Source organism: Calidris pugnax, unplaced genomic scaffold (assembly GCF_001431845.1).
Source record: "Calidris pugnax isolate Ruff unplaced genomic scaffold, ASM143184v1 scaffold4, whole genome shotgun sequence".
Classification (NCBI taxonomy): Eukaryota; Metazoa; Chordata; class Aves; order Charadriiformes; family Scolopacidae; genus Calidris; species Calidris pugnax.
This window is the reverse complement of record NW_015090781.1, coordinates 2,339,028-2,362,900: the sequence shown is the minus strand read 5'-3', so window position 1 is coordinate 2,362,900 and position 23,873 is coordinate 2,339,028. Positions and strand designations below refer to the sequence as shown.

The following is a 23,873-nucleotide window of genomic DNA, read 5'->3' as shown; positions in this document are numbered from 1 at the left end:
GAGACAGGAGCCCCCCGACAGGACTCGGTCCCAGTCCTCCCCACCCCAGTGATCCAGTTGGTTCTGACCAGAAGGGAAGAACATGGCTAAACAGACACGGGGAGTCCTCACCGGGGAACGTGACTGCCTGCAGAGCGGGCCGGATGCCACACGTAGTGTAAGCCAGCGTCCTTATTCTGACTAGAAGCATTTCTGTGAGTCCCAGCAACAGAAAAAAACAAGCAGAAATGAGCTCCTGGTGTCAGGAGCTGCTGCCAGGGGCCAAGCACCAGCCATAGAAGATGCCCAACTTGTATACACGTCAAGGTCTCCAAGAAGGATGTGACAGCAGTCGCTGCAAGACCAGAAAGGGAGGCTGGAGTGGCACATGATGAGAACACAGAAACTGTAGCTATGGGATAGAGCACAAGAAATTAAGCCTGTTTAGTTTGCAAAGAGAAGGTTTAGGAGGAATAGAGCAAACACTCTCCAATATGTAAAATGAGGTCAGAAAGAGAACAGTGAGTAATATTTCTCTGGCTCCCCAGGGATGGGGCAAGAAATACTCAGCTTAATTTAAGACGAAGATTTACACTGGAAAAGAGAAAATACTTTCAGACCTATGGGTTGTGAAGCAGTGGAGCAGAACACCTGGGGCTAGTGTGGAGCTCTTTTCACTTAAAGACAGCTTCAGGGTTCAAGAGGAGCTTAGACACAAATTTTGGTCAAGAGTGGTTTAGATGGACTTAGATCTGCTTTACCACCAGTTGGGGAAAGGAGCAGGCGTGATAACAACGCACAAGGTGACACTAATGTTTCTACATATCCCTGCCCAACATTTCCTCTGCTGTGAGAAAGCAAGCAGCTCCGAGCCAACCAGCTTAAAAGGTAAGAATAGCTCAAATTAGAATGAAATCAAGTTATCTCCAGCACCAGGGCTCAGCACAGGGAGCCAGAGCTCGGCTCCCTTTTGGGGCTGGAAGAGCAGACAGTGACACAGGGAGGTGTCAGCCTGTAACGAGGATAAACTTCAGAAGCTTCGAGCAGCCTGGCCAAGCTGCTCCATCCACAAGGCTACAGCCCAGGAGATGACTCCTAGCTCGTGGTGCAATGGGCAAGCCCAGCCTGGAAGCTGCCAGAACTCTCCAGAGTGGCTCACACAAAGGGCCAAAACCAGCCTCAGAAAGTAAGCTCAGAGCTCTAACGTTCATCCTGCAAGGAAACCAGAGCAGAGCACGTGTCCTCTCTCGCTTCCATATGGAGCGTGCTGGAGGACACTAGGGCCAGAAGAGCTTTTAAATTGTTTCCTCCCTGTTTTGGATCACATTTAAGCCACAGCTTGTGAAGAAACAGAAAATGCAAGAAATGCTGACATCATCTGGAGAACAATGAGCAAATAAAGAATGGATGAAGCAGTGGCATTAACTACATGACACAGAATTAGAACTGAATAATGTTTCCCTCATTACAGCTGGACGAGTGCAAGGCTGCACAGACACTCCTACTTTGCAGCAAGCCCCACCAATTAAACCTGTTTCCAATCAACAAGCGGCTCTTAAGAAATCTGTACAATGGGAGGAAGGTTTACACTGACTACTACATCTAATTAAAAGTCAAATTAGTGTAATTTCCCCTGCAGAAATCAATCCCTAATCAGACTATTTTGAGACTCTGCTGAAACCTATCCAACTGCAAAGACAGTGAATGTTTTGGAAAGATGCTGAATCTCTTTCCACCCATTCCTCCGGCTGCAACGTGAGGGTTCAAAAGCTCACATCCAAACCATTCCTTCCATCAAAGCAGCACAGACCTCAAATGACATCCCTGAGGATTCAAAGGAAAAGAAAAAAATGTGTTATAAAACTTCCTAACTTCCTTCCTCTAGCCCCTCAAAGGCAGCACAACAGGCCAGAAAACCCAATTGATAGAACACTCTGCACATCACCTTCCAACCACAACGTGGCTGCAGTTCCGAAGGCCTTTGAAAGCTTCTTTGAAAAGGGAATGGGAGAAGAAAGCAGGTTTTTCTTTGGGATTAGCAAGGAAGAGCAGCACCGAGGCAAAGCCAGAGGAGTGAAGCAGTGCATTAGCAAAGCACGTCAAAGGAGCGAGAACAAGATTTCTGAACATAAAGGAGCCAAGAGAATGGCTTGGGGAAGTTTCTGCTCCCCCACTTAATGGGAGCACGGAGAGATGAAAAGGCAGCCAGAAAGGGAAATGGCTCCCGCGTGTCATTCCCCACCAAGAAGGATTTGCTTTAATGCAATCACACAGAAAGAGAGAAGAAAAGCAGGCAGAATCTGGACAGAATTATTTGGAAGCAGATCCTGTTCAGGAAGACCTGATGGGACCAGCGTGAGCTTGGAAACCATACTGGAAACCTGTAGTTCACCATCAGCCCTGCTCCTTTGGCAGAGCCCAGGAAGGAAATTGCAGCAACTTCACTCTGCCCCCTCCACGAAATCCGTCAGCCCTCGGCACCGAAACACAACGTGCTGGGCAGGGGGAGATCATCCAACGTCAGACCAGCAACGTGGTGAGAGCCTGGAAGAGGTTGCCCAGGGAAGCTGTGGCTGCCCCATCCCTGGAGGGGTTCAAGGCCAGGCTGGATGGGGCTTGGAGCAACCTGGTCTGGTGGGAGGTGTCCCTGCCCAGGGCAGGGGGTTGGAATTGGATGATCTTTAAGGTCCCTTCCAACTCTAAATCATGATTCAGAGGGCTGGAGCACCTTTCCTATGAAGACAGGCTGAGAGAGCTGGGGTTATTCAGCCTGGAGAAGAGAAGATTCTGGGGAGACCTCAGAGCAGCCTTCCAGTACCTAAAGTGGGCCTACAGGAGAGCTGGGGAGGGACTCTTTGTCAGGAAGTGCAGTGACAGGACAAGGGGTAACGGTTTTAAATTGGAAGAGGGGAGATTTAGATGAGATACCAGAAAGAAATTCTTTCTTGTGAGGGTGGTGAGAGCCTGGCCCAGGTTGCCCAGAGAAGCTGTGGCTGCCCCATCCCTGGAGGGGTTCAAGGCCAGGCTGGATGGGGCTTGGAGCAACCTGGTGTGGTGGGAGGTGTCCCTGCCCAGGGCAGGGGGTTGGGACTCGATGATCTTTGAGGTCCCTTCCAACCCAAACCATTCTATGATTCTATGAAGACTCAGAAGCCTCACAAAAAGGAAGCCAAGTACCTGCTTTGAAGAGGATACGGGGAGGACAGGACAGGACTAAGGGCCTTTTTGAGGAGTTGTTGGAACAATTAATAAAGCCATCAGTCACCGTGCACCTGGAGGAAAAAAGGCTGGTGGAGGCCGGGGGCTGGCGGGGTTTGCTGAAGACAAATCATCACGCATCAGGTTGATTTCCCGCTGTGCTGAGGGAACAGCTTAATGGAATGCAGGGGATTTTCTGTAGCTGTGAGTAAAGAACATTTAATAGGGCCCCAATTCTCAGGGCATCTAGAGAAATGTGGATTAAACAGATTCACAACTGGGTCAAATCAGCACATTCAGACAGTAATTATTCAGGCTTTCATATGCTCTTGAGGAGAAGGTCCCAGGGGTACCTGGACGGGCAATTTTCAGAAGGGAGTTGAGAAGGGGCTGGTTATGCTAAACAGATTCTTAAATGATACAAAACTGGGATTTAAAAACAAACCAAACCAAAACAGGCTAGGAAGAAAGTCATTTTAGCCGAAGCAATTTGTAGCTGTAATGATCTTAGGACTGAGAATGTCATTTTAATCAATTGGCATGATCAGCCCGAGCTCCTGCCAGGCCATGTGGAAAGTGGGGCAGGCAGGAAGGAGAGCAGCCACGTGGCTGAGATGCTGGGGAAGGAGATGCTGGCCGAGGAGGGCAGGAGCCCTTGGGACAGAGCAGATGACAACACAAACATGAACGTGTCTCATTCCCAGGTAACAGGAGAAGCCTGTGGCACAGGAAGGCTATGGTCAAATTTCTTTGCATGTGCTCCAGATACGGTATCAAACAGCAGGCGTGAGAGACAAAAACAGGCACAAAAGAGCACAGAAAAATGGCATGAAAATAATTGCAAGCGGTTTTGCCCATCCCCTACCCCATGGCAGTGCTGGAATGACCCAAAAAAACATTAAAAAGCATTCTGCACAAGGAAGCAAGACCAACACAGGCGTGCTTGCAGTAGTAGACAGAGGGAGGCATAACACTCCCAAACTCCTGCAGACTCGTGACGGAGTGGGCAGGCATCAATTTACTCATCAATCAGCCAGGACAGAGCTGGGAGGGAGAATCAGCTCTCAGACTGGTGGAGAAAGAAAGCTGCCAGAGTTAGAAATCTCCCCCTTCGCTGAAGCTGTAATGATTCAAAAGCGAGGAAAAACAGGCTCCCCTCAGACACCAGCCACTACGAAAACATCGCCTCTCCTGCCACGCAGCCATCCAACATGAAAATGTTGTTTCTCTGGAGTGGGGTGAACAAATTGCCTTGCTGAAGAATATAACTATCAACCCAAATTATTTGGCCTCATGTTTTGTCTTCACTATATTATTTTTCTAGTCTTTAGTAGTATATTATAGTAGTATATGTAGTATATTATATTTTTGTAGCCTTCTCCTCCGGCAGCAGGAGACACTTCTAGGGAATGCCTCAGCTTTCTTTGCCTGGGAACCCCATTTTGTAAGTGATGGAGGGAAACAGAGCAAACACACGTTTCACCAGCATCAGGTAACTCTGCACAGTCCCACACTTTGTGGTCCCCTTAACAACAGCAAAAAGGCTAAGGGGTTCTGCGTGACAAACCCCAGGTGAGAGCAGTCAGATTTACCACCACAAAGCCCAGCGGATCCCCGTGGCAGAAGGGACAGGGAGTGACAGCCCGGTTGCTGGCCTGAGCAGCCTGGTGGTTCCTCCCCAACCACGTACCCATGTACTGCAGGGCAGGCAGCTTCAGGGGTGTCGAGATGTGCGGTGTCTGTTCTAGTTGTGTCTGTGTGGTTGGGGTTCTAACTGACAAGCAGCTGAATAGGAGCCGGCAGTGTGCCCAGGTGGCCAAGAAAGCCAACAGCATCCTGGCTTGGATTAGAAATAGTGTGACCAGCAGAAGCAGGGAGGTGATTGTGCCCCTGTACTCAGCACTGGGGAGGCCACACCTCGAGTGTTGTGTCCAGTTCTGGGCACCTCAATACAGGAGAGATCTGGAGGTGCTGGAGCGAGTGCAGAGGAGGGCAACGAAGCTGGTGAGGGGGCTGGAAAACAAATCGTATGAGGAGCAGCTGAGGGAGTTGGGACTGTTTAGTGTGAGGAAGAGGAGGCTGAGGGGAGACCTCATCACTCTCTACAACTACGTGAAAGGACACTGTAGAGAGGTTGGTGCTGGTCTCTTCTCACAGGTAATTAGTGACAGAACAAGAGGGAACGGCTTCAAGCTCCAACAGGGGAGGTTTAGATTGAACATTAGGAAGGAATTTTTCACAGAAAGAGTGGTCGGGCATTGGAACAGGCTGCCCAGGGAGGTGGTTGAGTCACCATCCCTGGATGTGTTTAGGGGACGTTCAGATGGGGTACTGAGGGATATGGTGTAGGGGAGGACTTTGTAGAGTAGGGGAGATGGTTGGACTCGATGATCCCAAGGGTCTCTTCCAACCTGAATGATTCTGTGATTCTATGTTCAGACCCGATTCCTGCCCCATCTTTGGGGGCAGCCCAACGGAGTAACAGAGCTGCTCCCAAGAGCAATACCCCAAATCCCGTTGCCCCTGCCATAAGAGAAGGCTTTGGAAAAGGGTTGTTGGTTCTGCAGAGCCCAGGCAGCTTACCAGCTCCTTGAAGAAGGCAGCCTCTTTATGCTGCTCCGAGTAGCGCTCGTACTGGTCCAGTCCGTCCTGCAGCTTCAGGGTCAGCGTGTCGTAGTTGGACCGTACCACCTCCAAAACCTGCCAGAGAGAGCCAGACACAGCAGAGGAGTCAGCATCCACAGATGCCTCGGCACAGGAGGAGCAAAGCTGAGAGAGATGGCAGCTCTGGCACCTGTTTTTGCAACATACATGGCTTTACCAGCCAATATTTGGCTCGTGACTAACAACACGGGGGTAGGCACTGAAGTCTTCCTAATGCCAGTAAGGAACAGCCCTCAAATTTACAGAATTCCCCCCGCATGAGAACAGTGGATGAGCTGCATCCATGACAGCAGCAGCTTTCAAATACTACTGTGTCACCAGGAGAAGCAGACATCTCATTAAATTAAGCAGCTAATTACCACGTGTACACCCAAATGTAACATTGCAGGCGCTACACAAACACAGGTTTGCCTGACTCCCTGGCCCTTCCAGCACTATAGTTTGCTAGTTTTTCCCTCCTGGTCACTAACCACCATCCACAATCTGCTCAACCCCAGCTTCTAGAGCTGCTCAGGTCAGCTACCCGAGCAGTACCCTGCTCTCTGGATAGGAACAAGCTTCTGACAGGCACTAAGAGAAGACCAACCCTGGTACAGACTCTGGTTTTAGAAACAGATGGAGACACGAATCCAGGTCTTCCTGCCCAGGAGATGTTTTATTACCTGCCTTCACTGCAACCAAAGCACTCTGGGTTATATTACTGCCTTACTCTGGCTCCCAGCACCGGGCTACACTTGCAAATCCATAGTTACACATCTCTGTCCTATTGAACTATTCATTTTCCTGACTAGGGAACACCAAGAGGGACTCCCACAATGGTGTTTAGCTTCAAAGCATTGCATGGACAAATGCATTCCTCAAAGCATTTGTTAGATGGCAAGTAACGATAATCTTCCTATCAGGAGCCATACAGCTCAGCACTCCTGGGCAAAACACGTGCTTGAAACAATTCTCTTAAACACATGGACTTCTTAGGCTGTTACCGTTTGATCTGAGAGCTAAACAGAATACCAGCATCTGAGGTTTGCCTTACAGTAACCTCTGCTCAGGAAAAGCCTCAGCCAGGAGGACTACAGAGGATAAGGTGCAAAGGAAGAGGACTCTGCCCCAAGGCATCAAAAGTCAGAAAAGATCCTAAGAAAAGCACTGCAGAGGATTTGAGACAACAGTGACCAGAACAATAAATAAGGAACCTTTCAACTTCTCCTCTTGTCCTCCCAACAATGTAAACACTCCCTCAAGTGCCCTCTAAGGCAGCTGGCAGCTCCTGCCCTTTACAGGGCTGAATCGTGTTCTTACACCCTTTACTCTAGGAAACCTAGACCTGCTTAGGGTGCCTTCAAAAGCTGTTTCCCCCCAGATTTAGCAGGTGGCAGTGGCACACAGATACACAATCAGGCAAAGGCTTAGAAGCAGGCTAGAGCCTGAAGTGGCAGAAGCCACAGGGCATCATCCAAATGAGGACTAGGGGTAAAAAAGGGTCCCAGAAGTGGTTCCCAGGTGAGATGGTCACACAGCAGAGCCCCTTTGTATCCCCACTGCACTCCAGCATTGCAGAGGCGAGCCAGGGGTAGGAATCAGCATTTTGCAGTGTTATTTAAGAACAGCCTGCCAGCGTCCTGCTGCTGCAAGAGCAGGCAGCCTCCTCTCCAGGACTCGTTTCCTTAATGCTGTTTGTCAGCTCCACTGGCAGGGAGGAAGAACCCCCTGCGATGACAGCCACCTCCAAATTCCATCTGGCCTCCTTGTTTCTGTGTGCAGATGCTGTGAGAAGGATGGTGGAGCCAGGAGCAGCAATGAAAGCTGCCCGGGTACAGGAATGATTTCCTCTGGGATGCAACTATCCGCTAGGGATGGAGAGTAATAGTATAATGCACCTCCTTCTGAGCTAGATTCTAGCAGCTTGCATGAATCAGAGGGCTATCCTCCTGTCAATCTGGGGAAGCCAAATTGACCAAGATTAATTAGATGCAGAGGAGAAATCTTGTTTGAAAGGTGAGGAGCAGAACAAGCTGCTCTGGCAGTAACTCAGAGTGGAAGCTTTTTACCCAGAGCTACCCCACTCCCCAGGAACCTTCCCTTGGGCTCCTCTTCACCCCCCTGTGCCCCCATACACACAGCCATGTGTGGTGTCATACAGGTGTGCCCAAACAATGGATGTACAGCTTCTCCATGAAGAATCAGGATTCCTCATTGCTAGCTCCAAGTAGAGATCTCTTAGGACACTCAACAGAAGCATCACCCTCAAGCCATGGTGCAGAGCAGTAAACTCTGAGTGCAGCAGTGAGCTCTGTGAGCAGTATCCTTTAAATCAGCCCTCCTGTGTCACCTCTGAAAGACAGCTAAGAACTCAGTCTGATACTCCAGGAGGAGGACAGGGAAGGAATAAGAGCCCCCAAAGTCTCTACTGTGTTACCCACGACTTACTGTAATCTCTGCAGTGAACTTGAGATCAGCTTATCCCTTTAGCTATGTATTTTCATTGGCTTCCACTCCTTATCTCCTTTAATTATGAAATAGAACTTAAAAAGAAAGGGTAAGTTAAAAATAAACAGCAGCTTCTCACTGCCTGATAATTTCCCTTTCTTGCTGCTGCTGAGAAAAAAATGCTACGTGGGATCTGAGATAAACCCACTCACAGATCATTTCACTTCATATCTTATAATGGATGGGAACTGTTACCGAGATTAGGACCTGCCATCCTTGAGACAATTTCATCTGCTCTTTAAGATGCAGCTGCTAGACAGAGGAGAGGTTAAAGAGCAGCAGGAGGTATTAAAAGCATCTAATATGAAGGTTTGAAAGGCATCAGCTTTCTACAGAGATGACAAAACTCGCATCCTCTGTGTAAGAGAAGATTGTGTGTCAGCATCCCTCGCCCTTCTCACACACTGCTTTGACTTTTGCTCGGGAAAACTACTGCAGGAAGAACACCCTTCTGCGTGAAACGCATGAGATCTTCATCTGTACCCTTCTGTCAGGTACAAAAGAACTAGAGGAATTTAGTTCTGAGAATAAAGCATTTCTCCTTCAAGGTGTTGTCCAACCCGTTCTTCCTAGAATTCGAAGATGGTGAAGTATGAATAACTTAAAGGAAGGGACTTTTAGCTGGACTCTCCCACACAGATGTTAAATAGTCATTCAGTTTTTTAAAATGTCACAAGCAGGTGGAAGAACACCACCTCTAGTGTCTGGCAAGGAGAGAGGAAAATGGACTGTGGATGATCTCCAAGAAGCTTGATGTGACACTCCTTAGACTGGAAGAGAAACATGCAGGGCAAACTATTGTGTTTTTTAAAAAAAAAAGCTTTACTGGATCTTTACAGCCAAAAAAAAGTGAAGAGGAGTCACAATCTAAATCTCTTTTTGTCGGTTACCTCAGGGGGATCAGTCTTAAAAAAGCAGTATGACAGAAGTAAGCAACTCAGACATGGTCAATCCAAGAAAAGCGAAGGCTGCTGGATCCTTTCCCGCAGTTACCTGCATCGGCCATCGAGGCCACATTCCCTTATTTACGGCACTGCAACAAACCAGGAGTCAGTGGAGCTGCACCACTGTAATTTAAAGACAATTTGCCATCAAATTAACCCCCTGCCCCACCGTTCCCTCACTGACTGCTTTCCAGAAGTTCCAGAGAAACGTCAGCAATTCAGGTCCCTGTGTACGTGTCCCCCAAACCAACCCTGCAGGAGCTGCTCTGAACAGCAAGTGCTTTCTGTGACACTCAGATCTCAGCTTCCTCCTGCAGCTACAACTGTCCATGTCCCGTAGCTCTCCTTCCCCAGTAACACTGACCACCTACTACTCTGCTCTGGTGAGACCCCACCTGGAGTGCTGTGTCCAGCTCTGGAGTCCTCAGCACAGGAAGGACATGGACCTGTTGGAATGGGTCCAGCAAAGGGCCATGGAAATGATGAGAGGGCTGGAGCCCCCTCTGCTGTGAAGACAGGCTGAGAGAGCTGGGGGTGTTCAGCCTGGAGAAGAGAAGGCTCCAGGGAGACCTTACAGTGGCCTTCCAGTACCTGAAGGGGCTACAGGAGAGATGGGGAGGGACTCTCGGTCAGGGAGGGGAGTGACAGGACAAGGGGGAATGGTTTTAAATTGAAGAGGGGAGATTTAGATGAGATCCCAGAAAGAAATTCTTTGCTGTGAGGGTGGTGAGACCCTGGAAGAGGTTGCCCAGAGAAGCTGTGGCTGCCCCATCCCTGGAGGGGTTCAAGGCCAGGCTGGATGGGGCTTGGAACAACCTGGTCTGGTGGGAGGTGTCCCTGCCCAGGGCAGGGGGTTGGAGCTTGATGATCTTGAAGGTCCCTTCCAACTCTGACCATTCTATGACTCTATGATTCTAACCTGTGAGTAGAGGAAACCCTCTGGGTAACACAGCTGGGGGGCTGGCTTCCAAAGGAGGGGCTGATGTGGGGCTCACCTCTCATCCCACCCATGCCATGCCACACTGCTGCACCCAGAGGAACAAAATTATTTCAGAGTTTTTGGCTCCTTATTTTGCTGCATCCACCATCTTATTGCTCCCTTGCAAACCCACTGGACAACCTCTGAAGGGTCGGTGGACTCTCATGGACACAAGCTCTGAAACCAGTTCCTCCAGAACCAATCGCCCCTGCCCTAAAATTTTCCAGACTGAAACCAGACCGTGCTCTGCTGCACCACTCTCGACACACAGGCTCCTTCCTTTCTGCACCGGAGCCGTTCCCTCTGACTCATCCTCAACAGGAGCCGAATTGTTGCACTCCCCGAGGAGAGACCGGACCTTCTGGAAGAGCCTGCCCTGGAGAAACAAGGGGATCACACGCAAGCAGTCCCTGACCCCCATCCTGTCCAGGAGAACACAGCCACCGTTAGCAGCAAAGCCAGAGAGGGAACTTTGATTGCACAAGCAATGAAATCTAACGGGCAGGATGCAGAAGTAGGGCCCATCCATCTGGCAGGCACGCTCCGCTTCATCGCCGAGTAACTTTTTAACCTGCAGAATCCTTCATCATCTGCAGCTGCAGCTTCTGCCTTACTGCAACATAAAATTAAAGAGCACTACCGATTCACACCACCCAGCCAAAGGACCTGGCGGGGGGGTAGGTTCTGGGAAGCAGGCAGGGGTAATGACAGAAAAATCAAGAAAAAAACAGAAGCAAGAAGAAAGCAAGGTCTCTACACTGTCTTTTTAATCAGCGCAGGAAAGGACAAGAATGCAATCAGCAGCATCCCAGCACCTCACTAAAGCCTCTCCGTGCCCCTAAGACAGTCATTAGCTACCACAACACAGAAGCAGCTGGAAAAGAACTGACTGAATGATCTCACATCAAGCAAAAGGCAAAAAAACCTCAAACCAACAACCCCAAGTTAAAATACATTCCACCCTCCCCCCCTTCAAGTCCAGCTTGGGACAGGGGGAAGCTCTCCAGATCAGACCCAGCCACCCTCAGAGGTGCTGCTGTCATGGAATCAGGGAACTGTCAGAGTTGGAAGGGACCTCTAGAGACCCTCCAGTCCAACCCCCCTGCCAAAGCAGGGCTGCCCAGAGCACATCACTCAGGAGCATCCAGGTGGGGCTTGAAGATCTCCAGAGAAGGGGACTCCACACCCTCCCTGGGCAGCCTCTGCCAGGGCTCTGCCACCCTCACCCCAAACAAGTTCTTCCTCCCATTGGAGTGGAACTTCCCATGGTCCAGCTTGTGCCCGTTGCCCCTCGTCCTGTCCCTGGGAACCCCTGGAAAGAGTCCGGCTCCATCCTCCTTCAACCCCCCCTTTAGAGACTTGTCAGCATGAAGAAGGTCTCCCCTCAGCCTTCTCTTCTCCAGGCTGAAGAGCCCCAGCTCTCTCAGCCTTTCCTCATCAGGGGGATGCTCCAATCCCTCCATCATCTCTGTTGCCCTACGCTGGACTCTCTCCAGCAGTTCCCTGTCTCTCTTGAACTGGGGAGCCCAGCACTGGAGGCAGGATTCCAGTTGTGGCCTCCCCAGTGCAGAGCAGAGGGGGAGAATGACCTCCCTCCACCTCCTGGCCACACTCTTCCCTACGCAGCCCAGGATCCCATTGGCCTCTTGGCCACCAGGGCCCATTGCTGGCTCCTGGAGAGTTTTCTGTCCACCAGGACCCCCAGATCCTTCTCCTCAGAAATGCTTTCCAGCAGATCCACCCCTAACCTCTACTGGTGCCTGGGGTTCTTCCTGTCCAGGTGCAGGACCCTACACTTGCCCTTGTTGAACCTCATGAGGTTTTTCTCTGCTGGAGCATGGAGCAGTCAGTGCATGGGGCAATGCCTACCCCCCACCAGTGCTACTGCAGGGGCACAGTACAGGAGCCAGGGGCAGCTGGGGATAGAGGAATAGACAAACATGCCTCCTGTCCTCTCTACAGAGCTGGTGGAGTGCCTGTCACTGCCTCTACCACAGAGGGAATCATGGCAGTCCCACTTCAGAAACCTCAGCAAAGCCCAAGATACCCCAAACTAACCCAGCAGTCTGTTCCCTCAGCTCAGAGGATGGAAGGGACATTAGGGTTTGCCTACTCTAGCAGAAGACTGATGTGCATTTTACACTGAAGTCTTCAAACTGGCTTGTTTACTCCAGGTTTAGTACAAATCTTCCCCTTTTTCTCCCCCACTAATCTCCACAAGCAGCTCATAGTCCCCGAGTGTTTTTCCTGGTGAAGCCAACTGAATAGCAACATTTCTCATTGTAATGAAAAGGCTGCTGCCACCTGGACTACAAAGAGCCTATTGCCTCTCCATAAGAAAGTGCCAGATAATTGACAGAAATTTTACAGTAGTATCTTCTAATTAATATGGAATATGATTTTTTTTTTTCCAAATGGCATCACACTTCTTACAGAGCAACTTAAAAGTTGCTGATGCAGGCTAGAGCCTTTGCTAGAATTAATCCCCAGAAGTGTCAAAGACAAAGCACATAACTAAATAATTAGAAGTTAAATAAACACACACACACACAGCTGCCACGTTTCCCAACAGACTCTGCCCAGACCCCAGCTGCACTCATCTCCTCCTCCCTCTCCTCTTTAACTGTTTGCAGGAGCCAAGTTCAGAGTGAGGAGCCACCAAGGCTGCCAGTGCTACACACATCATAGAATGGTTTGGGTTGGAAGGGACCTTAAAGACCATCCAGTTCCAACCCCCTGCCCTGGGCAGGGACACCTCCCACCAGACCAGGTTGCTCCAAGCCCCATCCAGCCTGGCCTTGAACACTTCCAACATGTCCTGGAAGCAGCTCAAGAAAAGTACCTGCCCTAGGACAAGCAGCAGCACAGAGATTTTGTCTGACCCAACACAACCTTATCTTTGCAGCTGTCTTGGAGCTAAATGGTTGGACACGATGATCTTAAAGGTCCCTTCCATCCTAGACAATTCTATGATTCTCAATGCAGTGCTGAAGTTTCAACACCATCCCTCAACCCCAAGCTGATCAAGCCATGAGTATTAATTCCATGTTCACAAATGCTAAGAGGAAGAGGAGGAGGGTGTTGCTATGGCAGTCTAGCAACTCAGATTCCCAAGACATGCTGTGCGTACAGCACACATCTACAGATCCAGACTGGCTCTGGGGCACGCTGTGGGGAGGACAAAGATCTGGGCTTGAGACTCAAGTGTAGTCAGGCCACAGCGCGTTGTCATTCCTGCTCCAGTGCCCCAGATCTCCTGCATTAAGCAGCTCCTCTTTGTACAACACCCAAGTGAAGGACCTATGGCCCTCTCCTGCTTTGGGCTGAGAGCATGAGGCTGCTCAGACTAAGACTGTAAGACAGCCCTCACCAACTCACACAACTCTAGTTGTAGGAGTAGGAGGAACCATCCTGCGGGCAGGAAAAATTCCTGGAAGGAGGATTTTTCCAATAGTAAAAAGCTCAGTGAGCCCGAAAGATTAAGTGACAGCAATCAAGGAGGGCAAACCCTTCCTCTGAGGTATGAAACAGAGGGCACCAACACAGGACTGGCCAGCAACGCCGTGCAGTAGGACAGGAGAGGTCTGTCTCGGGAAGGAGAAAGGTCTGCAGAGCTGGGTGCAGCTCCCCATGAGCCCCAGGATGGCACTGGGCCACGAACACATGCTCCAGTCCTGATTATGGAGAAGCAAAAGCTGATGGTACTCACAGGACTCTCTTGTTCAGTGCCTGGAGATGGCGAGATGGACAATGCTGAGCAGCACACAGCGAAGATGGGTGAGCCAAGAGACAGGGAGAGGAGGTGCCTCACGCTGCTTTCAACTGCTCAGGTGAGTGCAAGGACCCCTTATGTTTGCCAGTCTTCTTCTGCTCAGCACACTAAGCATTAGCCAGGACACACTATTTCTAGAAGCCCAGGAGTGAACAGTCTTTGCCCATCAGTTCGTCCCTTGTCCCTGCCCATCGCTCCTGGCAGCCCCGCTGTGTCCCCTGAACCTCCCTGTGCTCAGCCAAACACGAGGGAACACCAACTCCCCACATCCTACACCCCTCCTGAGGACTGCTTTTATACATTTGCACTTGAGTGGTACTGAAATCCAGAGCTTGCCACTTCTCTACACAAAGGGTTTCAACAGTACATAAAAGATTATTATTATTATTATTATTATTTTACTTAGCAACAGCAAGGACAGACATTTCACACCCTCTTTTCCTCGTCTCAGCACAGAGCCCTTCTGTCGGGCTCAGATGATACACAGCAGCTCAGATGTTTGTGGAGTGATCTCAGAGAGATCTGTGATCTTTAAAGGAACGAGCCTACAGAGTTGACAGTTTCTATCCATGGAGTGGGAGGGTTCAGTTACTGTCTTTCTCCCCTGCCCACAGGTGCCTCTTCTAGAGATAAATAATTTATAAACTCACTCAGAAAATGACTGTTGTTCTCTGAACTCTGCCAGCAGAAATGGCATCCCCGTTTGGGACAAGAGTTATCTGCTCCAGAAATGCTTTAAAACCACAATCCATTAGAAGCCCAAGGTGTTCAACTCTAATGATGGGAAAAAGACTCACTGACCCAACCAGCCTGGAAATCACACCGCTTTCAGAAACATCCCAAAGCCCAAACTGTTATCCAGCTCCACCCAGAAGCAGCTGTAAATGCCCAATGCAGTCCCCATTCCAAGATTCCTGTGGGACAGGCCTTTGCAAGATTCCACAATAACTTCAAGGAGCAGAAAGACTGCAAAGTAGAAAAGAGGCAAGTAATCACAGAATCACAGAATGACATGGGGTTGGAAGGGACCTCTGGAGATCATCTCCTCCAACCCCCTGTCAAAGCAGGTCCACCCAGAGCAGGTCCCACAGGAACGTCTCCAGGTGGGGTTTGAATGTCTCCAGAGAAGGAGACTCCACCACCTCCCTGGGCAGCCTCTGCCAGGGCTCTGCCACCCTCACAGCAAAGAAGTTCCTCCTCATGTTGAGGTGGAACTTCTTCTGTTCCAGTTTGTGCCCATTTCTCTTGTCCTGTCCCTGGGCACCACTGGAAAAAGCCTGGCCCCATCCTCCTGACACCCACCCTTGAAGTATTTATAGGTGTTGATCAGATCCCCCCTCAGCCTTCTCTTCTCCAGACTAAAAAGCCCCAAGTCCCTCAGCCTTTCCTCATCACAGAGATGCTCCAGGCCCCTCATCATCTCTGTAGCCTCTGCTGTCCCCTCTCCAGCAGTTCCCTGTCCTTGAACTGGGGAGCCCAGAACTGGTCCCAGTGCTCCAGATGGAGCCTCCCCAGGGCAGAGCAGGATAACCTTCCTCAACCTGCTGTTAATAAGAGAGACATAGGGTTACTGAGACCAGCTACTTGCACGGCTTGCAGGGGACTTAATTTGGATAGACAAACAGGGGATATTAAGGTGGCTGATAACCCTTGACATCCCTGTGTGGCCACCACTAGGGCTGGGGAGTCCCGTGCTAGGAGTATGACACACTCTGAGCTCCAGGAGTTGGGGAGCTGAAAGCCTGCTCACCTCACCAGAAGGCCTGTGCCTTGAATATTTTTACTGCAAAGTAATTTCAAGAAGTCACATCTACACAGACGGCAGCTCCCATTCGTGTTAAATGTACTTTGCTCAACTCCTTTGGGCTTGGAGGACAAGAAGCAAACATGCATTTAGGCTCCCACTGCTTCTTCCCAAGACCATTCCGCTTTCCCCAGTTGCACGGATGGTCAGTGGGTTTATACTGATCCACATACCCCACTTGGCACAGAGAACTTGGCTCTCCTGGTGGGACTCCGGGCTCTCCTTCCCGAACTGCAGGGACAGGCTCTCCAGAGGAAATACAGGAGGCAATTCCGTGTCATTCGAGGGAGGAAAATGGGTTCAGTGGGTGTCTGCCAAGGGAACGAACAGCCACGTACTGCACAACGCTGGCTCTTCCAAAGCCCAGGCAGGGAAAAAGAAGTCAAAGATCCTGAAGCAAATTATCTTAAAAATTTTCAATTAATAAAAGAAGCACCCTCCAGAGAAGACTTTTAGATTTGGATGGAGACATCCGCCAGAAATGGAATGAGGTCCACGAAACTGGGCTGTTGTTAGAGATTTTGTGAGGAAGGCAGGCGGCAGCCAGGAGGATGGCAGGAACATAAAACCCTGAGATGGATAGATTTGCTATTTTGGAGTTACAGCCCATTTTGGAGTTGTGAACCCTTATCTCCAGCTGGTGGCATTTATGAAAACATTTCTCACTGCTAGGTACGTAAGAGCACTTGCAATTCTGCCAAGGCTTGAAATGCACTGCAGATAGCTATGGACCGGACCGTTAATTTTTTTATTTCCCCATTGTGCTTACAATTAACTTAAGTGCTGAAATGTGATGGGCTGTTCCAGGAGAAGCTTTTTATCTACCAGCTGCATTCTAGCACAGCAGTAAATCAACTGCTGTCACCAAAGCTCCAGACAAGAGGAAGAGAGCATCCTTGTGCTCACTGTGAGTATCACCCATTCAGCCTAAGTGGCTACCCAGCACTCAGCAAAGGGAGGTCGTGATTCATGTCCAATCCTCCAGCTATTTTCCCCCTGTCCTGGGCACTGGGGAGGCCCCACCTCGAGGGCTGCGTCCAGTTTTGGGCTCCTCCCCACAGAAAAAAAAGACATTGAGGGGCTGGAGCGGGTCCAGAGAAGGGCAACGGAGCTGGGGAGGGGTCTGGAGAAGAAGTCTGATGAGGAGAGGCTGAGGGAGCTGGGGGGGTTCAGCCTGGAGAAGAGGAGGCTGAGGGGAGACCTTCTGGCTCTCTCCAACTCCCTGAAAGGAGGGGGTAGCCAGGGGGGGTCGGTCTCTGCTCCCAAGTCACAGGCCATGGGACAAGAGGAAACGGCCTCAAGTTGCACCAGGGGAGGTTCAGATTGGAGATTGGGAACAATTTTTCCATGGAAAGGGTTCTTAAACCTTGGACTGGGCTGCCCAGGGAAGGGGTTGAGGCCCCATCCCTGGAGGGATTTCAAAGCCGGGTTGCCATAGTGCTTAGAGCCATGGGTTAGTGATGGGTTTTATCAGAGTGAGGTTGATGGTTGGACTGGATGATCTGAAAGGTCCCTTCCAACCCAGACAATTCTATGATTCTGTGATTCTATTTACAGAAGACCTCATCCCCCTGAACTTAGAGGGGAAAACCCAACCATCAGCAGCTCTCCAGCACCAGTCAACTGACCAAAGTCAGACCAGTAACCTCAGTGCCAAAAACAAGGTAAAAGAGTTTAAGTCCTCAGCTCCTGCTCCAGTCAAACTGAGAAGCCAGGACACACAGAATGTTACAGCAATCAAAGACAGCTATACAATTTTAAGAAAAGGTCAGAAATAAAACCTTTTAGGGCCAGCAGCCAGAAAGCAGCCTGGGAAACGTTGAAACTCAAATATACAACTTTCAGCTCAGAATGCCTCGACAGGGTGACAACAGGATACCTGATGTACACCAGAGGAAACTCATTCTTAGTAAAGAAATTCAAATTTGCCCAGAAGACAGTTGGCTCAGGAATAAGGCTGTCTAGAGAACAGATTAAGACAGGTTATGCAACGAAAGCCTCGCTGTTCAATCAAACCCTGAAAGAAGCAAATGGACTGTTCCAATTCAAAGAAACCAAAATCTAATTGTGCCCAAGGAAAAAAAAAAACAACGGGGAGGCTTATTCCGGTTATGGTCTAATCAAACATCTGCAGCCACCAGGAGTTTTCTGGAACCATGTCACCTGGTCAGGCTCACAGGAATCAGCGGGGGACCCAAGGGAGCTTGTGCCACCACAGACTTCTACAGGATACAGTGATTACAGACAGTGACGCAGAAAAAAAAACCTCAGCAGGACCCTGACTTGAAGATCAAGACAAATGAAAGGAGAACACAGACACTCCATAAAGCCTTGGAGGTTGCCATGCATTTGATTTTTCTTCTGCCTTTACAGCCACTAGCAAGCGAACGGCCGCTCCGAATGCCACCGGTACAGCCCCAGGTCTGGCACTTGCTGAGAAAAAATAAATGAACCACCCAGCTCATGACTTTTGTCTTTTTTTTTTTTTTTTTATTATCAGGAATCCTGTCTCTTGGTTTGCACGACGTGAATAAATTCAATTAAAGGAAGCAGCAAAGCTACATAGTAATACACCCAAAAAACTGGCCACAAACCAAGTGCATGCTGTATATTTAAAGCAAAACAATACAGGACACGCCAGAGAAACACCCAGTTTAGAATCGGGGAAGGAAGATACGGCTTTGGAGGGGCAGAGCTTTAAAAGATCAGTTCCATAGCTCCTACTTACATTTAAGCAATTAAATAGTGACAACAGAAGGCAAATTATTAATTGCGTGACAGAAGTGATAAAACACAATAATTCAGTGGCCTCGGGAGATGCAATGAAAAGGCCAAGAAAAAAGAAATCCAGAGCTCTCCTGCCCAACTGACCACATGTGGAAAACAAACTCAAGTCCGCTCTAAGACAGGGAAAACCAGAACTCTTGAATACACACAAGAAGTCTGAGGAGCCAAGAAACCAGATGAGCAAATAACTTTTTGTTTATCTGTACTATATTGCAGTTCTACAATCTCTTTTCTGAAACAAGGTCACTGGAATCAATATACAAGATTTAAAACATGGGTTGTCACAGACTCACACGGTGACAACACAATACTCATGCCTTATTTTTGTTCTCTGTCAAATAATTTCTAATTCTCTAATTGCTTTTCTGATCATTTTTGAGCCTTGGGTCAGCATTTCCAGACTTATCGTAGTGACTCCCAGAGTCTTTTCCTGCACGGCAATAGCTAGGAGACTTTACTACAGCTTAAAGACTTGAAGAAACTTGCTAATTCAATCTGCAAAAATTCCTTCTAATGATACAGCCCCAAAGAAATCTATTTATAGTCAATTGTTTAGCTACAAATAGGTAGAAACCCCTGTGGTAGCAGTACTCTGAGGCAGCGAGCTAATAAGGGAAGTTGGGCAACACTTGGAAGTTTGTGTCCCAACCCACGTAGAAGTTTTAGCTATTTAAGGCTTTTGCAAATCTGGAGTTGGAACAGAGAGCTCTAAACTGCTGGATGCTCCTTATAAACAGAAAATCCTGTAGTGGGAAAGGGAACTTCAGTTACAAAACGTCTGTTCTAAGGCTGCAGTTCCAAAAGTGGTTTATCTAAGTGCAGGTCACCCGAATGGCAATGCAGAGCCTGGAGTTTCTCCTTCAAAGGCACTTACTGCAGAAATTAAACATTCTAACGTGCAGCTTGGAGGTCTCCTCAGTCCGGACAGGAGCCCTGAGGGTGCTGAGGACCAGACACAGTACTGACATGGGGAGTAACGGAGAAGGTAAGAAGGAGCAGAGATGACCATGCCCTAGATACTGAGAATGAACCCGTGCAAGTTAAGTTTGTAAGAAACATGACGGTGACGAAATTCCTACCAAGACATCGGGATCAAATCTGCCCCAAATAAGTGACTCCTCCCAAACCCCAGACACACTTTTGGATCCTACTCTGCCAGCACTGCACAGCTGGAGGAAAAGGAAAGGACAAGGTCGGTGATGAGGGCAGAAATAAGAGAACCAAATAATCTCTGATACGACAGGCTGATGGAGTAAAGCTTGTTAACATTTTAATTTGTTAAATTATCCCCTTTTGTGCTGTTGGAATGTGTCATTCTTTCTGAACTCCATCTGGGCAATGACCAGATCTGAAACAGAATGAGGCAGTTTACAATTGGAAGCATCCACGGCCAAGCAGAGAAAACATCTTTTGCCCATAAAGACAGAGCTGCTTAAAGTTGACTGCTAAGTTAATTCAAAACGAAATTTAAATAGCTAGTGGGCCAGCTGGAAATACAGAAGCCACGATCCAAGAAAATCATTAGCAAGGGCAGGCCTGATGAGATGCTAAACTTTGTGGGCTAAAATCTCCATTTCTTGAGTGAAATGGAGATGTGCAGGAGAGCTGGGCAGCAGAGAGCCAGCAAGGGGAACCTCAGAGGGAGCAGAGACTCGGGCACGGACCACACAGAGCAAACAGGTCAGAGGTTTCTGAGAAATCAATGGTCTCCTGCTTATTACTGCTCTTCTCGGGGAAGGAAGTCCATGTGCATTCTCTGAAATAAACACAGGGGCACCAAAAGTTGCTGACACTCAGTTATTTCTAGTCATTTCTCCTTATACTTAACGGAAGCAATCAGGGCCCAAAATAATAGGTATGGCTCTCAAGAAGGATTCCTGCCGCAGGAAAGCGGCATCTTATAACCCAAAGATATTTTGAGGACAAAAAGGGCTTGTGTGCCTGGGAACTTAGTATTTATCCCTGCAACTCTTGTTCTGCTCATGTGCTTAAAGCATCAGACCTACCACCTCTTCAGCACCAGCTTTCTCACAATTCACACACTCCCAGCGATAACCCCAAACCACCGCAGGAGACGAGTCCCTTCAGACCGTATGGCTGAGAAGAGACTGGAAAGAGGCATCTTACCTCTGAGGGTGGTGGTGTTATCTCCGCAGAGCTTCAGCTGCTGGACGGGCAGGAAGGACATGACACAAAGTGGAGGTTTATTGCTAATGGGCCAGATAAAATGATTGTGCTGGCTGCGTGCCCACCATTAACATTCAAGGAAAAGGTGACTTCTGCTGGCACCGGACCCATTCTCTCCAAAGGATGAGGAGAACACAACTAAGCCTCAAGTTGAGCTAATCAATACACAGAGCTGCGGGCTGGAGAATCACTTGTCCACAATGCCTGCCCTCTGAACCAAAAACCATGCACCCTTCGCTGTCACAGCTCTAAACTGAATCACAGAATCTTCATGGATGGGAAGGACCTCTGAGGTCACCGAGTCCCACCACACACACACAAAAGACCCCCACAGTCTTGGCCGCTAAAGCATGCCCTGAAGTGCCACATCTACACGTTTCTTAAACACCTCCAGGGATGGTGACTCCACCACCTCCCTGGGCAGGCTGTTCCAGGGCCTGACCACCCTCTCAGCAAAGTCATTCTCCTCAGTATCTCATCTAAACCTCCCCTGCCCCAACTTCAGACCATTTCCTCTGCTCCTGTCATTATCTCCTTGGGAGAAGAGGCCAACCCCCACCTCTCTCCACCCTCTTCTCAGGGAGCTGTAGAGGGCAATGAGGTCTCCCCTCAGCCTCCTCTTCTCCAAACTCAACATGCCCAGTTCCCTCAGCCTCTCCTCGTGTGACTTGTTCTCCAGACCCCTCCCCAGCTTGGTGGCTCTCCTCTGGACACGCTCCAGCCCCTCAATGTCCTTCCTGTGGTGAGGGGCCCAGAACTGAACAGAGCCTTCAAGGTGAGGCCTCACCAGTGCCCAGTCCAGAGGCACCATCACTGCCCTACTCCTGCTGGCCACGCTGGTCCTGACACAGGCCAGGATGCCATTGGCCTTCTTGGCCACCCGGGCACACTGAAGGGCTGGCTATAGAGATGGGATGTATTTGGATATCTGGGGATGTACTGGGGATAAGGAGTGGATCACCAAGGCTTCCACTTTCTCTCTAAATTTCTCTTTTGCCATATTCCCGGAGAAGTACCTGCAGGATCTGAAATGGAAATATCAGCTCCACAGTAATTTCTGCAGTGCTTGGAGGACACCATTGTTCAACAGCCTAAAAATCCCCGTGTGAGGATTTAGTGCTCCCAAGTGCCTCTTGGACATCAAACGTTTTCAAAGCTATTAGCTCTGATGGGCTTTTGAATAAGGCTCAGGGAAGCCGCTCGCTCAGTATTCCTCATAAGAAAAAGGTAGCTCTGACCTGGTAGAATAAAAATTACCGAGAAAGGAGGAGGAGGAGGAAGAAGAAAGCCCACACAGCCCAGGTTCTCTGCAAGCAAGGAAATGAGATTTGATTTACTCCGTGATTCCGAGGTGTGTTCAATTTCAGCTTGAATTTCTACTGCATAAATTCAGCTTGGCTGAGCAATGTCCCCATTAGAGACTGTCCAAAGTAATATAAGGTGATCCACACAATGATCTTTGAAGCTGAAGGTTCAAAGCCTTGGCGGGGTGTTGGGGCTTTTTTTAGCATATTTTTGCATGTGCAACCCACAAACCTGTGTCTTCCAAGAAGTCAGAGGAAGACAATATAAAAAAGCAATTAGATACAGTGCATACACAGCTCCTTATTGTTGCCAATTAATCTATTTATTTATTTAGCTCACTGGTTAAATTTCCTTTTGCTACACAGCAGAGAACAACTCCGGGTCTATGTTTTCCATGATTCAAAGGGATTAGAAGACAAGCAAGAAGTCACTCTCTAAAAGGGCTTAAGGGCTTCAGTTCAGGGATTAATAACTCAGCTGCTTCTTCTCCAGATTTTAAACCCACTAATTTGCACTGCATCAGCCGATAGTTTTATTTGCACAACTATTTTTGTTTTAATGGGAATCTTAAACTCTGCTCTTCCCAAAATGCTGCTGCATGGCCCTCTTGATATTACTCTCACATCTGAATTTTTGACTATATTTAAAGCGGATTTCATGCTTGCTTAGCAAATTTCTTAAGGAACTGCACCTTATACTAATACACTCCAGTTCTACTTGACTTTCCCCAGCTACCCAGGCATGTCAGTCGAGCAGCTCCCTCAGGGATTCAACACCACCAGAAGGCAGCTTGGGTGGAAGCTCTGGACCAGGGGTCTCAGCGTCTCCAATTTGGTCTCACGTTTCAGAGAAGCTCTACACAATACGGAGTCTCCATGCATTTGACCACAAAGTAACACACATTTAAGGTGGGATAAACCATAGGGGTCCATTCTCACCCTGGGTTAACACAGAATAATTTGGCACTGCACTTACCCTGCTGGGAAACCAGGTGACAGAAGTTGAAGAGTCTCTGCATCACTCTGCAGAGACTTCACAGGGGGGAGTTTCAGTGAATCCGTGCTATGATTTAACCCCAGCGCTTCCACCACTATAAACCGTATGAATAAAACCCAAAAGCAAGTCTGCAGGTGGAAAAAATCAGGTAATTTAAAGTTTTGGGGGTTGTTGTCAATCGACAGTAGCCTGAACTGGCCTGGCTCAGGAAGACTCAATTCCTTCCATATGCCTTTTTAAGGACTGACTTGTGGCTGTGCCCAGAGCTTTTGTTTGGTGCATTTTTATAAATGGTAATAAGTAGAGCTGTTCACTCGGTTTGCTGCTTCTAGACGACGACTGCCAGCTACAATCAACTCGCAGAGAGCAGGAGGGCAGGGCTGGCAGCAGCCACAGGATGCATCATAGCAGCGAGCCATGGCTGTGCATTAGGAAAGCTGCCATCGTTCCCCCTTCTCATCCCTCTAGAACACGGCAAGGGCACTAATTAACAGGGTATCCGAGGCACACAAAGGCTACGTAGAAAGATGTCCCTAGTGCCCTGTTAAGACCCAATCCTGGGATGACTACTGAGGCTTGAGGAGCCTGCTGAACTCTCCCAGTCATGAGTCTCCAAAACCCTCTGATAGTCAGAAAGAATTCAAAGATCACAAGAGCTGCAGAACTGAGAAAAGCAGAAAGGAAATAAAGTGACCTACTTTATATTCTGCTATTACATGTTGAAAGGGACGGGATCGTAAAATGCCAGAAGAGGCACATGTGAAGGAATCC

The 23,873-nt window shown here is 48.9% G+C and overlaps 1 protein-coding gene across 1 annotated transcript in view; it reads right to left on the bottom strand.

The window, feature by feature from the left end:
* LOC106897193 (chromosome unknown open reading frame, human C10orf76) overlaps window positions 1-23,873 on the bottom strand; it is a 145,990-nt gene that overhangs the window by 4,160 nt on the left and 117,957 nt on the right. The window contains exon 24 of the mRNA XM_014957680.1: window positions 5,761-5,877. Within this exon, the coding sequence (XP_014813166.1) occupies window positions 5,761-5,877 (117 nt within the window). The remainder of the gene's footprint in view (window positions 1-5,760; window positions 5,878-23,873) is intronic.